Source organism: Corvus kubaryi, unplaced genomic scaffold (genome assembly GCF_017639235.1).
Source record: "Corvus kubaryi isolate FWS band 111438036 unplaced genomic scaffold, C.kubaryi_AGA036_p1.0 37184, whole genome shotgun sequence".
NCBI classification, from domain to species: Eukaryota; Metazoa; Chordata; class Aves; order Passeriformes; family Corvidae; genus Corvus; species Corvus kubaryi.
The window spans coordinates 320,853-336,903 of record NW_024581051.1 but is presented as its reverse complement, the minus strand read 5'-3'; the positions used below and the strand labels follow the sequence as shown (position 1 = coordinate 336,903).

The 16,051-nt window shown below is 36.2% G+C and overlaps 1 protein-coding gene across 4 annotated transcripts in view; it reads right to left on the bottom strand.

The window, feature by feature from the left end:
* The window catches only part of STRN (striatin), a 69,056-nt gene that overhangs the window by 38,430 nt on the left and 14,575 nt on the right, over nucleotides 1–16,051 (bottom strand). For all 4 annotated transcript variants that reach the window (XM_042021994.1, XM_042021993.1, XM_042021997.1 and 1 more), the window contains exons 3-5: nucleotides 10,120–10,193; nucleotides 6,919–6,997; nucleotides 4,988–5,152 (exon numbers count right to left, since the gene is read on the bottom strand). In XM_042021994.1, the coding sequence (XP_041877928.1) occupies nucleotides 4,988–5,152; nucleotides 6,919–6,997; nucleotides 10,120–10,193 (318 nt within the window). The remainder of the gene's footprint in view (nucleotides 1–4,987; nucleotides 5,153–6,918; nucleotides 6,998–10,119; nucleotides 10,194–16,051) is intronic.

Genomic DNA, 16,051 nt, shown 5'->3' with positions numbered 1-16,051 from the left:
TGATACATCACTCAGGACCATTTTTCTTTAAAAAGCTTCTATTGGCTATTTATAGTTCTAATGATCAAACCCTTAGCAAGAACTAGTCTATACTGTTTTTATATATAGACATTCATATATATGCATATGCATACACATTTGGTATATCCTCATTCCTTTCCAGTTCTATTCCTTTATTATATTTGCTTCCACTCATACCAAATTGTAGTCAAACACACACCTTCAAGAAGGTAAACTAATTTGACTGTTTAGGTTTCACTCAGTAAGATAAAGCTACTGAAAATGAGGTAATAAGTGAACTAAAGATACTTTATACTTTCATGTTTTCAAGGCTACAAGCTACAAGACATTTGCAGGCAGCTTTCATTTCTGTTTCAGTTTGTTGGGGGAAAGCACCCATTCCTCTCACTGCAAGTGTTAGGAATTTAAACCATTATTACGAGGTTATTATTTTAGTATCTGTTTTTGAGTCCAGTCATGCCAAGTGGTACTTATCTTTTGTAATGCAAGTGAGCTGATTGAAGAAACTGAAAACTGATTCCCTTTTAAATTCCATGAAATAAGTGAAAACAGGACTATATCTAGCTCACGTTATCATATTAACATTTCATTTATGGATTCAAAATCTTGCAGGGTGCATTCAAAATCCACATGATGTCTTTCTTGAGTGCTAAAGTTTTCAAGAGGATCTGTACATCAGCAAATAAATAGGCAATGTAAGAATACAAGTCTGGCCACACATGTAGCAGCTAATAACACAAAATCTGAGGCTACTTCACCTAGGGATGAAGAGAAACTGATTTGGTTTAAAACAACAGTAGTTTGTTCATCACTGTACCAAAGCAAGGGGAACTTCTCTGATGTAACTGCAATCATTTAGGATATACAAAACTAAGCTGAGAGGTACGAGGGACCAGACAGCAATTTTCTAAAATAACTAGAGCATAGCAGAATTCAAGTTACATATTCTCTGCTGCAAATAAATATTATTGTATAAAGTATTTGCACTACATTAACCATCATATGCTTCTACACACCAAAGCAAACAGCATCAACTTCACAATGAACACTCCAAACGTTCTCACCAGCCTTTCCCATGAAAAGGCTCAACTTAAAGTTGGTATCCCCAGCATTGAGTGTCCAAACCTCGGCTGTAGAAATAGGTATAAAGGAGAGACAACAAGATGTAACTCAGGTAATAGGCAAGTTCTGGTGTAACAAACAACCCAAAAATCCATAAAAGCTGTAGTAAGCTGAATAGAGGAAAAACATCCTCCCTACCCACCATGAAGTACTTCACACATCCCTGAGGTCAGAGGAAAAATGCCAGGAATTATCTTTAAAACAATCAAAGGCATTAAAAAAAAATTAAAAATAAGAAAAGCGTGGGTTTCCACTGTGCTTAGAAGTACAGTCAGAGCAAGTCACAGAGATATTTCTGAGGGAGGCCGAGTAGCAGCAACAAGCACTATGCACAGATTAATACACTTATACAAAAACTGTGCTAAAATCAGACCGCGTTGACAAGTAGATCAGCTCTTCCATTCTTTCCCTGGAAATTTTTGCAATACTAATTTATTTTGTTCTCTACCTCTTTCATTTCACTAAGAAAGTATTGGTTGACTACCAAAAAAATAATGAAAACATAAAGGAAGTTTTGTTTCCTATTTCCATTACTCCCTCTCTCCTCTCAAAGAGATAACCATATGGCAGCATAAAAGCATCAAATACCATCTCTTTCGTTTCTTTAGAATTTATCACATGAATGTTCAGTCGTACAGAAGGCAGTTGAGCCAATCTGTTCTTTCTGCAATTTACACTGCTATATGAAGAAATCTTTAAGGGAATGAAAAGCTAGTGTGCCTTCCATTTTCCTATTCTGGAAATGCATCATTAAATACATATTCCTTCTGTTTTTCACTGTACCATTTTCCCCTCTATTGTACATTATCTTCATCGCATTCACCCACATTCTTTCCAAACTCCTATTGATTTGTCTTCATCGTTTCTCATCCACAAGATTTCTCTTTACTCCAGTCCTGCACTCCGCTTCTCGCATTTTTCATTCCATCTCAACAGTTTCCTAAAACTCAGGCTTAAAATGCACAGATTCAGCAGTTCTTCCAAGATCAAACGTATCAAACACGCTGTGAGCTGTCTTTTCTCACTTCCACAGAGGTGTATTCCTTGTTAGACTTCATTCATTTTCATGCATTACTTTTTGCCCAATGCTCTGCTCTTCAAATATACCTAAAACATCTTCAGGCTGACCAGTGTCCTCAGACTTGCTAGCAGATATTTGATATCAATGTTCATTAAATGCTTTGAATCAGAAAATCTGCCAAACTGCATTGGCTTGAGCAGTTCACAGGCTTCTCTGGTGATAGCAAAGTTTTCTCTGTAGAAGAGAGTTTCACTGTACCGATACAGTCACAGAAAGTCTTCAGTCTGCATTTTAGTTTGCAACTGTCCCAATGTCTCATGGTCCTGGCAAACACTCACATATGTCCTTAAACTTCCTGGAATTGCACTAAGGTTTTGTTAGTTTCTTTTCTTCCAATTTCTCACCATAACTTTCCTGTTCTACCACTACCAAACTGCAGACACTTGTTCACGGCACTCCTTCCAACTGTAAAAGCTTGCTGTAGCCCAAATCCACTTTTCACTTTACATGCACACAAGGAATAACAAGAGGCTGCTTAAGGAACTGCCCTCACAGTAAGCACCTAGCACTGGTGACATTGCTTCAAAGGATGCACCTTCTTCAACTGTAAGCCAGAATTTAGCTAAGTTACCTAAATTTTTCCTAGTTCTGCCAACCAGGTAGGAAAGCGTTGAATTAGGTTTTCAAACACTCTCTAAAAATTTGAGTTGAGTTCAGGAGCAACATCCACGTGCCTTAGATCTTAGTCATCTATTCAATGCTATACTTCTCAAAGAGAAGCCGTTCTAGATAACCTGAAGTAATGCTGGCATTACATGAGGCAGACAACAGCTAAATATGAGCTTATTTCTGATTTTGCATCCACCACAAAGCTGCACTTTGAAATCTCAGAGGCAAGTAATGATGCATTTGGAAGGAGGTGAACAGTGCCACATGTCACAGAAACAGTGAGGTAGTACAAGATGAAATAGCTGTTAAAGAACAGGCAGTCTCTGCCAGGAAGCAAGCCACAAAATGCTTCCTGAAAGAAAAATTGAAAGAGGTGGTCTGAAAGTGCACCCAGAAGAATCACAGCATTGAGAGGTAGTCCTGTACTTAGATTGATCACGGAATTCTAGTAAAATCCTGACTTTTTCCTTCCAGTGAGGGAGATCTCAGTGGACATCAGAAATTCAAAATCACCCATGAAGACTGACATGACCATGTTGACCAAGAACCCTGGAAAATTTTTCCCCTGTAAAAGCCCTGGAGTCCCTTCTTGTTCATTAGGTTATCAAAACACTTCCCTAAGCTCTATAATGCAGTCTGCCATCTCATGCATCATGAGCAAGATAAGAACAGTTTTTCAAAGTCACCAGCCTTGCAGCTGACAAGCTTGCACAGCCACAATGGAAGGGAACTCATTTTTCTCCACCAATGAATGTCCTCAGCCACGGGGCAAACCTACAGCGTGTTAAACCTAATGTCAGCTCTATCCCAAAACCAAGCAGATGGGAAAGAAATGCAAATGTATCCAGAACTGCTGTAACAAAACCACTGTCCCAGCATTTCATCCATCAAGTAACTACCTTATACATATATCCACCTTCTTCAAAACTGGGTAAATACACATAAATAAATTTTGAAGTGTAAGAGGAGAAGCTTCATTTACACACTTCACCAGAAATCAAACCAAAACCGTTACTGCAAGCTATCAAGCATTCCTTGTTCTTCAAAACAAAGCTGCTGTACATAAATGACATGTCAACTATGTAGCAACATAATATATTTTAGCAGCTTGCAGGTTTTCTCACACATTCAAATTTTCTATCTCACAGCATTACATTTAATTACATAACAATGAACTTCTGCCCTTATGTAACCTGTTGGCATGAAGTTGCTGCAGCTATCAGGATGGTACAACTGAATATCTTACAAATGGTTTTTAGAAAACGGGATGTATCATACAAAGTATTAGACCTTAGAAAATAAAGGTCTTGAACTTTGCCCCATGAGTATAGAAAAGGAGAAAAGAGTGAAAATTTCTGAGGGAAGCTGTGCTACTACTGAAAACAGCTACCTCATCTATTGTTCCTACAATTCTGCATAATTTTCATTATTTTTCCAGTTTTGCAATATCTTAAACAAGAACAAACAGATTGTTTTCCTGAAGCCTTTATAGCTAAGTTTAACTTACTTTTTTTTTTCTTTTTTAACTTTGCATGGAAAAGAGAAGAAAATGGAAAAAAGCCTCTTAAGTTTCAACATTACTTAAGAGAAAAAGTAAGAACAAGCTTTTACTGTCTTTGACTGACTTTCCATAGTATTAAAAATATTAAAACGCAAAAATTAATACCTTATATTTCAGTCACATTTATATGTGTCTATTCATTAGTAGAAAATCAAAACCTTACAGGACTCAGAATGTAATGAATGACTTTGTTTTTCAGATTTAGCCAAAAAAATCCTTCTCTTATATAGATTATCATGTCATAGTGCAGATCAGAAGAGCAAAGCCTGTAACCTACACAGTAAAGTATCCAGCAATATAAACAAACCATTAACTTGAAACAACGCTGACTTGTAAACACTTAGCAATTATGTCTCAAAAGAGGCTCGATTTGACTCAGTGCTGCCATCCAACTGAAAAATAAATTACGGTGCTTTTAAGATGTGAATCTAGAGAATAACTTCCATACTTATTGCTTAATATAATAAAATTAGTTACAATTGCTCTAATCTCGAACTAGGAAAGAATCCTGAAATCTTCTCAGTAAACAAAAACTTTGTTCGACACCACTAAGTGCATTTATGCAGAAAGATAACAGTCAGCTTGATGCTTACCCAATCATTGCGTTCTCTTTAATCTGGCCCTCTGTGCCATTTACCATTGGCTCTTGATTTCTGTTTTCCTTCTCTGAAGCATCACTTGAGAGGCCCAACAAAGCTCGCACTCGTTTTGATTTCACATCCAATATCGTGTCGGTGTAGCCCACTTCTTGCAGATACCTGAAGGAAGAGAACTCATGCTAATGTTCTTTGCTTATATCACTTCCACAAAATATTAAATGGAAACTTCTCCCTAAACTCATTCTCAATCCCTTCGCTTAGCAAACTACGGTGCTGAGCTAGTGAAACATGCTTGTAAATCATCCTGTACCAGCTGCAGAGGGATCGCCTCTTGCAGTACCAGCCTCTACAGTCACTGAGAAAAAAAAATCAGAGAGCCTAGCAGTCAGAGGTTATACAATACGTTATTCATTCATTTACTAAAATGGATGGAAAAGCACTTTCAATTAAAATATTTACAACTGCTTTATAAAAATCACCACAGTTGCATGCATAACCATGGTCATTTTATTCTTTGACACATGGAAACTAGATATAAGAAGTACCAGATATATTCCTTATGTAAACATTATAGAAGCCTAGAAGAGAGGGAATAAAAACCAAATTCTATAGCTGTGGCTATTATTAAGAGTTATTATTTAAGACGGACTAGGCTTGATAAAATCTTTGTCTTGCCTTTCCTTTATTCTGCAATGGATCTGCAATATTAATTTGTCTTCCACAAAGACTGAACAGCAAAAATCCTTGTATGAAAACCTCACAGTCTAAATTGACTCTGTAGGTTTAAAGTTGGCTCTTTCATCAATATGCCATGTTGCCCTTGAGAGAAATAAGAGGGAAATAACAATTTAAAAAAGAGAAAGTAAGAATTGGTTTGTGTCCTTCCCTACAGAACATGGAGTAACTGATTAAACTGTCAATATTCTAGACAACTCTAAAGAAAGGAAATGCTATTTTACAGTCACAGCTGTTACGAATCAGGGACATGTACCTTTCCTGAAAGAAATTCTCCTCCAATTATTTAACAATATCATTCACATAACCACATTAGGAGAGAAATACTGGTTGTTGGCTATAGAAAAATCAAACAAGTCACCTATGCAAAACAGAGTCTGTCAGTAATATGCACTCTGTAATCAGCAGTGTCACTCTTTTATGAACTGCACTGAGAAGGAATGACTTGTCTTCAAAATCACTGATCCAAGTCAAGATGACTTTATTTACATTTATTCAACACGCATGCAAAGATTTGAGCTCTTGCAAAAGAGAAGCCTGTACAAGCCATCAAACAAAATTAACTTTTGTACAATTCCTTGGAAAAAGGTCTTTTAATATAAGTTCCAGATCGTCCTTACTGTCTCAGTCCCCTCTCAATCCTCTGTAACACACCAAATATCTTGGCAATTAATTTAGTTATTATGGTCACAATTCAAAAATTAATTTAGATTAAAAACATTTGTTTCATTGAGATGAGCAGAGAATTAGAAAACATCTAGTCCAACCTTCTGGATGTTAGTCTTTTCTGCAACTTAAGCAAGCCAAAATAAGTTTCCCTTCTCCAATCCTAGCTGTTTTTATTCTACACAGCTCTTAGCAGAACTACTTGTGTCTTTTGTTTTTTAATTGCAAAGTGTTATGACCCACTGTTCTCCCACGCAGATTGTTTGATTATATGCAGTGAAAGACAAGTAAGTGAGATCAGGAGGTTTTTGACTTGACAAGGCTTCTCATCTGAAGTTATGAACTAAAATTTTTCAAAACCCAAGGAAAAGTAGTGCAAAAGTTCAATGAACTTCATCACACACACTAACTTTTCTTTCAGTAAAATACAACTGAAAAAAAAAATCCAAATACTACCACCATCACATTTCATTAGCAGACTCTTGCTTTGCATTTGGTATTTGAGTCCTTTTTTCAACACTTACTGTCTTAGCAGCTGTCGTCCTTGTTTCCATATTAGCTGACTGTTCTGTTGTGGCTGAATCTCTGTCTCATTCCCTTCATCTGTAAAATATTATCTTATTACATTTCTTCCCTTTACCTATTTGCATAAAAGATGCCCATCCACTTGAAAAGACAAATGTGATCTGCCTTAAAATGATTTGGAAAGGTTTCATAACAAAATTCAAAATGCCAATAATGAAGGGAGAAAAAAAATGCACATAGCACATAACTGTAGTACTAGATACACATAAAGATTTCCAGGTACACCCTACACTATGAGAGCGAGTTCCACTAGTCCTAATTCCTAAACAGTCCTACTCCAGGAGGGCATGTTCCTACCTCCTTTAGGGGCACATAATGACAGACAGTCTTGCAGTCCAATTTTTGCTTAGACTTCCAATATAATTGCTGCTCACAATAAGTTTGAATACAAATATCTTTAACTACTAACAATATCAAATGCAACTGTGGCATGATATCAACTCACAGCTTCCCAATTTCCTTAATATTTGACAGTTCGACATAAATCAACAGATCTACTTACATCAACTTTATCCTTATTTGTATTAGTTTTGTAGAAATAAACAAACAATAGAGTCATTTATTTATTTTTTAACCTCAAAAGTTGTAGAAAAATTTTCATCACATTTCCCCTAACCATAATTTTGTATCCAAATTTTACTACTCCAGGAAAATCTACAAAAAACAAACAAACAAACAAACCAACATGTGGCTGTTCTCTTAAGAAAACTATGAGAATGCTGGCAACCAACAGCTACATGTTTATTCCATATATACTTCCACAGCACATGATGGTGGGGTTTTTTCCCTCTCCTCAAAGAGATGCATATGCATATGCTTCCCAAAAGAAAAGATCTTGGTTTATTATCTATGAAAGCCTCTACAAAACTTGAAAATCTTGTGGTTCAAACACTGAAGGATGAAGAAACTTCCTGTGTAAACAAAACTTAAGAACCAGAAAAACCTGTGGTATAATCCTATGAGTAACTTGATATGTGACGTGGGAAAGCTATTATTCTCGTCAGGAAGTAATTTACCTTTAAACAACTGAATTAATACTATACAAAAACCCCCTACCACCTATCCAAAGAAGCTATCAAAGACTAATGAGAAGTCACATGCAAGGAAAGACATATGAATTTCAGACATCTCAAATTCACAAGCCTATTTAATAGCAAACACAGGAAATAAATGCACAATCATTTTCTAATGACAACTGGACACAGCTGGATCCAATGCACAGCTACCAAAGCTCAGTCTATAATTATTAAAACATGACTGAGGTAAATCTGCCTGAAAATTCCTTTTGAAAGCAAAAACCCTTCTTCTGAAGGCACTGTTAAGTATACCCACAGGCAAGAGTTCTCTTGTGCTTAGTCTGCTCAAAAATGATGACTGCTAGCAGTAGCAGTGGTTTACAGATAAGAATGAAGAGACTTGCATTATAAGCAAATTATAGCAGAAGATATAGTATAAACAGTATAAATAAATAAATAAATAGTATAAATAATTTTTAAGTATCCCTTTAGCAGGAGACTGAAATCTTTCTTCTAAAATTGTGTTACAGACTCACCAAGAGATTGGAAAGAAAACAAACAACAAGGACCCATACGGAAGAACTACTACCAAATATTTCCACTTTTTTTCACGACTGGGCAGGAAAAACAGGGATAGGGCAAGGGGAATATATGGACACACAACTTCAGTATTTGTCAAAGACAACTTTAAAAGAGCATTAGAACAAAGTTTCTATTTTAAGTCATCAGTCCAGACTTGATATAGAACAAAAATATACATTTCTGATAGCTATATATAGAATACAATGGGATAAATTAGAATAATGGAATTTGAACTAAAGTATTTCCACAATGTTGACTTTGCAGAATTAATGCACAGGCTAGAGCTCTGCTGGGCAAGCCAGGCATCCCACTACATTCCTCAGCTGGAAACTGGAGCAACATGCTGTAGCTGCATCCTGAGAAATTACAAAAAAACCCCACGGTTGTCTAGGATTGTGGTATGATCAGGACAAAGTTTTCTAATGGTCCAGATACAGACTGAGGTCTTCCACTTAGTAGAATTAAATAAATTAAATTTTAATTTTAAAAATTAAATATTTCTTCAGTTATGGAAATAACATTGATAATCACACAAAATAAAATTTCTCAAAAATTCATTAAGAACTTGGACAAGAAAGGCCTGGTGTAAAGCTTTGTTAGTTGGTGTGGAGTCGGATTTTCTGTTTGTTTGGGGGTTTTTTAATGACCTTTTAAACCCAATGAGGTAAGAAATCACCATGACCGTCAACTAGACCATCCCCTCCACAAACCAAGTGACAGAGATGAGATCTGCAGACTTTCTATGCTCTTCCTTTACATACAGGTGGTTCCAATGTCACTGTAGTAGGAGTATCAGGAGACTGAAACACAACAAACATCACCTATTTTTTCAATGGCTTGACCTACAGCCAGATCTCCGTACCTCTTCTTTTTTTCTTTTTTTTCCTTTCCTGAGGAAAGGGTAGGGAGATAAGAGGGATAAAAGGAAGTAATTTAAATTCTTAATTTCTCCAGTTCAGTGCTTAAGTCTATTTGTGTGAAGTAAGAGATGAAAACTAATCAGCCTTCTAGAGACCAAGGCAAAAAACCAAAATTAGCTAAATGCATCTCCAATGATCATTTGAATTCTGCTGAGAAATCTCCCATTCAAAAACTCTCTCTTATGTCCAATATGCAGTTTAATTATTTCTTTTCCTGGAATACCATTGAGGTAATTGAACAAAAAATTATTAACTATATATATTTCATTCAGAAGAATTATACAGAGATAAAAGGATTCTATTGCTATGAATCTACTATCATTCTGTTCTAAAATATCCATACACATTACTAAGGGACAGAAAAACTACTCTCTCCAAGAGCAGTCTGCTCATTTGGGTTTGGATTTTTTAAAATCTAAACTAACTTGATTTATTAACAGACCCTTTTAGAGCACTAGCATATATTTTTAATTGTACAAGAGAAAAATATAGGATTTATTAATTATCTCTATTCTCATTGCTCCATTAAGACTTATTTTATCAATACTATCAATTCAGCATTTGCACATAACACAGCTAAACTTTTATGCCAGTAATAAACTCATTCTCAATAAATTCTTACCAGAATCATAGTTCGGTGGCTTCATATCTCCCTGATTCAGTTCTGTGCCATATTTTAATTTGTGGTATTTAGCCCTGAAAGGAAACCAAACCAACCAAACAAACAAACAAACAAACCAAACCAAACCAAAACAAAAAAAAAAAAAAAAAAGGAAAAGGAAAAGAAAAAAGAAAAAAAAGGGGAAAAAAAAAAGAAGAAGAAAAAAAACCTATTAGTACATTTAAAGGATATCTCTAAATACATAAATGTCACCTGTTTTCACTTGAAAAGCCATTCCTTTCTTCTAGGCTAGGAACAAAGCAAACCAAATCATTTTACCAGGACTTCAGATACGTAATTTTATTAAATTTTTTTTTTCAAGGGTTACATGTAATTGCACAGTGAATACTGAGGAAACAGAGCAGTTGACTGCAGATTTTACAAAATGTTCTTGCTACAGAAAAGGTTCCTTCCCTGGGGACACAAGCAACTCTTCTGTTTCCCTTCCCAACCCCCAGTCTTTCCTTTTTAGCCATTGCTATGAAACATTTTTACTACTCATGTCAGTTCAGTGCCATCTACCTCATATCTCATATTGTCACTCCATTAAGAAAACTCCAGTTTTATTCTTTGAAATGCTGTGCTCTCCAACAGCAGCAGGCCCTCAGTTAGAAATATTCTGAACAAGACTTTGCAATGACAGCTCACCCACACCAGTTTCTCTCAAAGCTGCTAGGTCTGCCACTTGACCAAGTGCAAAAATGGAGACTTTCTTCCAAAAACATTTAGCCTTCAGAAAATCTAATGTAATAAGCCCCACAAAGCATGCCATACAATGACAACAAGAGTAACTACAAAAAAAAAAACGGAAATCCTTTTTAATTTAAAAAGCTTCATCCTAAAGACTCAGTATATACAGACTTTTAAATACACATAATAAAACCACAGTAGTACAGTATTACACATGCACATGTAAGTTATTCAAGATTCATTACAGAAGTCTTATAACACTGCAACAGAGAAAGTGAATCAAAGTGAGCCTTTACTAGTTTTGCAATCTGCTCCCTCCTTCTCTCATACTCACTAGAACTTCATAAGTACAAAATTACAAGTTTTATACATTCACAACTGGGTAGAAGAGTGGCACTTGTATTAGTTCCTACCCTGAACAAAAGGCTGAGAAGAAGTCAGGAAATGCTGCATGTGCAGCCTGGGAGTAGTGGGACAATCGAACAGCACACACATACAAGCAGTTCAAACGCAAACGTACAAAGCGGAGTGCAGGGCAGCAAGAAACAGGCTGAAAAAGACAAAAAAAATAAAACTCTCACATGCACCAACAAGAAAATGAGCTTCATTAGCTCCACTAGTCACAAGGGAGCTCTTCCACTTTAAATTTGTTTTTTAAAAAGTTAATGGGTTTGACACTTCGTAATTTTATAAGGCAAGTCTTACTAAGCTTACATGACTGTATCAAGAATGGCTGCAAAAAATGTTTTCAAGTTACCTACACCTCCTGATTGCTTCTTCAACATCTTCATTATACTACTGTTTTCTTTTGCTTTTTCCTATTTCATCAAGAAAACCCATTACTTCTAACAAAATAGTGCTGAAGAATGCTTGGTAGCTCTTACACTTCAATATCAACAGTACTAGCTTCCTACTAATCCAGCTGCGTTTTAATTATAATAAACATTTAATTCTGACTGAGAGGGGTAAGTGAAGAGTGAAGAAGTGCCTCTTAGGCATAGCAGCATTGACAGATGAAGGAACTAACTCTCAAGAGCCAGAGCACTAAGCTCTAGCTCAGCTGAGCAGCAATCAACAAGGAAAGGAGAAAGGATGTACCTGAAATATATTAACAGGAATAGATGAAAGTTACACATTTTAGTCGGTACAGAAAAGAATAACCAAAAGTAGAACAAAATCAAAGCTGAATGCTCAATCAAAATATTTATCTTTTCTTTTCCAACTATCCGTTTCTTACATGTTACCCTGGTAAAACAACTGCATTTCATTATTGTTAAATATTGATGCTATGTATACTTCTCCCCCACCGTCACTAATGAAAAGCAATAATTAATCAAGAAGTAAGAAATCCTCTACTCTGTCACCAACCTACCCCACCAACTTTAAACACTACAATTTTTTACGCAGTCATGAATTCAAGTGACCCTAATGTGTAATCTATTTTGATTTGATTTGATTTATCAGAAGTGAACAAATATTACTACTCTGCTCTAATCTGGATTACTGAAAGATGTGTTCTACTTCAGTCCTTCAAATAATTTCAGGGAGAAGTTAGTCTTGCAGCAGTCGATATTTGCTTTTATTTCGTGGATTTTATATAAAGTTCCACTACACTAACTAATTTTCTTATCAAGTTTTGTTAATAATTTCCAGTCTAAGTAAAATGTTTGCTAGGTTCACTGAAAGGATCATTCTTTGTACCTTTCCTGTGCCTCAGATCTCACGTTCTTCAAAATCCATCTTTCAAAGATTCAGACTGCAGTTTTTTAAACATCTCAGTATATTTATTTCAATCTCCTAAATCCATGTTTGCTTATTTTTTAAGTTACTTCCCTCTTAAATCAACAGTAATAGTCTTCTTTCTTCTTACTGAAGTTTTCCCCACTCATCAAAAGCATTATAAAATCATTTCAGCAAAATGAGATTATTCATTCTAAATCCATTTTAAACTGTTAGTAGCAGGATTTTGTAACTGGTTCCATCTTATAATGGAACAGCTTTTAAAGCTTTTGTTGTTATTCTTTACTTCAAGAGGATAATGTAGATTATATGGTCTTGTACACTACTGGCCCTTTACATTTATTTTAGGGCCAAGCTGGACTAAGATTTCATCTTTTAGAGGACCTAACTTTGTATATTGCAGGCAGAGATCAGTAGCACTACAGAAAAGGCAGAAGAACCACGTTCTAAAAACGAGGCAATTGAAGAGATGAAAATCCCCAAAAAGTAATCCTTATTTTCAATATTGCTGACAAAGTTAAAAAAAAGTTCTAGAGCTCTGACTGCACAAAATGACAAAAAAACCCCAATTCTATAATCAAATCTGAATTAAATTCAATTGGTATAAATTCAGGTCTCTCAGCAGGACAGAGTTAGACTTGAAACAGAAACACGAGTATCATGCCAAAGTGTGTGACACAGTGAACTCATCTTCGGTTGTGGTCAGCTTCTAAATTTCAGGAAAATATTACAAAAAACTCCCATAAAATCAATACAGACTGCTAATAGGCCATCTAGGAAATATTTTCTACACTTCTTCAGGCAGTATGAGATGTATTACTAGACACTTTTTTATAATACAGCTGAAAATGTCACAGGTATGAAAAACAAACAATCTTCTTTCTAAAGTGCACTAAGAAAAGGGCTGAACACCATGATTCAGACTCCAGGACAAGAAGGGAATCCTGACCCTTCAGTTACACACACATATTGCAATCTAAGGCTATGAAACTTTTCACAAAATAACCTTTAATTCTTTTCTACACAAATTCTAAATATCACTTATTCCATTAACACATTTTAATTTAATTTATTTTTACAATGACAGAATATCTCCTTCCCACCTGTAATGCTTCATTTTTTCACTTTTTCAGAAATCACATGGTCCACTTTAAACAGCTTTAAAATGGCCACCTGCAGTTCACATGGAACTGTAGCTCACACATCCCAGTAGTGTGATACTACCATCACAAAAAAGAGATAAAGTATTTTTTGTGTAAAAAAGTATAAAAGTATACAAAGGACAGTGGTTTGGTGGCAGGGGACAAAAAGAAACATCTCAAAGATTTGTTATCTGAAACTTGTTCAACTTGAATGATTTACCTTCCATTTCTGAAAATTACATATGAATTATTAACAGTATGCAGAGACAGAAAAATGACTTGAAAATAACTACCTGAAGGACACAACTTTATAGAAGGTGGTTTCTATCTGAAAACTAGCCTTCCAGTTATTTGGAAGAAAGCTATTTTAGCACTGTGAAACTATGTTCCTGGGTAGACGCCTTACTCAGATAAGTATGAATATTACCACTGCTGTGGCTTTTGCCCTTCATTACACAATTCTCCTCTTTTGATCATCAGTATTTTCCTTCAACTATGTGTCTTCTATTCAGTGCTTGGAGACATTCAACGTGGCAAGAATTGCTTAGGAAAATGCTAAAAGCCTTCATCCAAATTTCTTAAGACTGAGTGCAGTGAAACTTTTCTGAATACTTCACACAGAAACAAGTTTGATTCCAGTCAAAGAAAGCCACTATTTCTTGGAAATATCTGTCGCCAGACCTGAAGCATCTGATCCAGCTGTGCTGAGAGAGCCTGCCAAAACATCCGTAGAAGATCTGGGAGCTGCCGCCAAATCAAGAGACATAAACAAGAACGACTGCCAGGAACAGCACGGCGAGATATTCTACCCAGGGGAGAAGGCGCCAGCCTTACACTGATCAGACACATCAGTGCAGAAAACAACATAAAATTAAATCAACTGTTTCTAGAGACACGGCTCATGAGTCCAGTTCTTTGGTTGAAATATGTTAAGACAGGAAGTGAGCTAGACTAGCTGAAATAGGACATGTACTTGAGAGAAACAGTACTACATTTCATCTAGCTCCTGAAAATCCAGAGGCACCAATGCAATTTACTGGTGGTGGAGCAAGTATTGATTAAGTCATAAAAAGTAACCTTCAACTCTGAACAGCCTCACACTGCAATCTACTGGATGCTGGCAAAACTACATCAAAACTGCTACTGAAAAATACTAGCACTTAACTATGCACTAGCTCCTTCTAAGCTCTGTGCTATTTCGTCTATAAAGACTCTTCAGCAGAAATAACCTGGCTTGCTATACACACAACAAAAAGGTAACCTCACAATTACTGACAAAGAGTAAACATTAAACCAAATTTGCCAGAAAAGCATGACAATCAGTAGTAAAACTTATTTTCTACCTTACCCACTATAAGATGATGTGACATGAAACAGAGAACAACAACACTCCCAAAGTTGTTTATTTATAGTAAAATTTGAAACTGTTCGGTTGATAAAAGAAATGTGGAGCAGCCACTACAGAGAACAGCAGCTCATGAAAGCATGTACCTGAGAAAACAAATGCTGCTCATTTCTTTTTCACGGTTTCCTGAGGGCACTGTGAACATGGAGTACTCTGGTCCACAATTTCATATTCTGTTCTGTTACTCATAACTTATTTCGTCTAGCTGAGAAAGATCTGAAATGCTGCAAGGGCAGGGCAGAAATGAAGGAATACAGGAATGATTCCCTGCCCCCTCACAGCGCACCAACCTTCCCCAACTCGACAGGAATGTCTTCCTCCTACCTTGTAGGATCTCATTTTCCAGCTCTGAGAACCCAGCGGAAAACGCAAGCATCCTGACTACTGCCTGACCTGGATGACAGCTGATTTAGGAAAATGCTGGGAAAGAGAGCAGTGTTTCCAAGCTCAGTATGTTGCCATTCTTTGAAATATCAAGCAAGAGCACTTGCTGGGAGATAATTCCAACAGAAATACATGACTATTTCTTCAGAAACTGGCAAATAAAACTGCTGTTTAAAACTACAAACTCATAAATAGCTGTCTCCAACACACACCAGTCACAAGCATCACATCTGCTTACAGAACCACTGCACACCCGTGCTGAAACTGTCACACTGGATCAGATCAGCTGACTGTAGCCTACTGACCTGAGTAACCAAGGCTAACGCCACACATTGCAGAAAAACAGACAACATAAAAGATACACATATAAAAACTGCTAATAAGAAGCCACCAAGTGTTTTTTCCTAATCCTGACAGGGACCGCTGCATTAACTTTTAAATGCCATCATTTAAGTGGCTTTTACAGAATACAACTGGGGGAGATTTTCACCATCCATATGGAAGTTTGATTTTTTTTTCATGTTACAAAGTT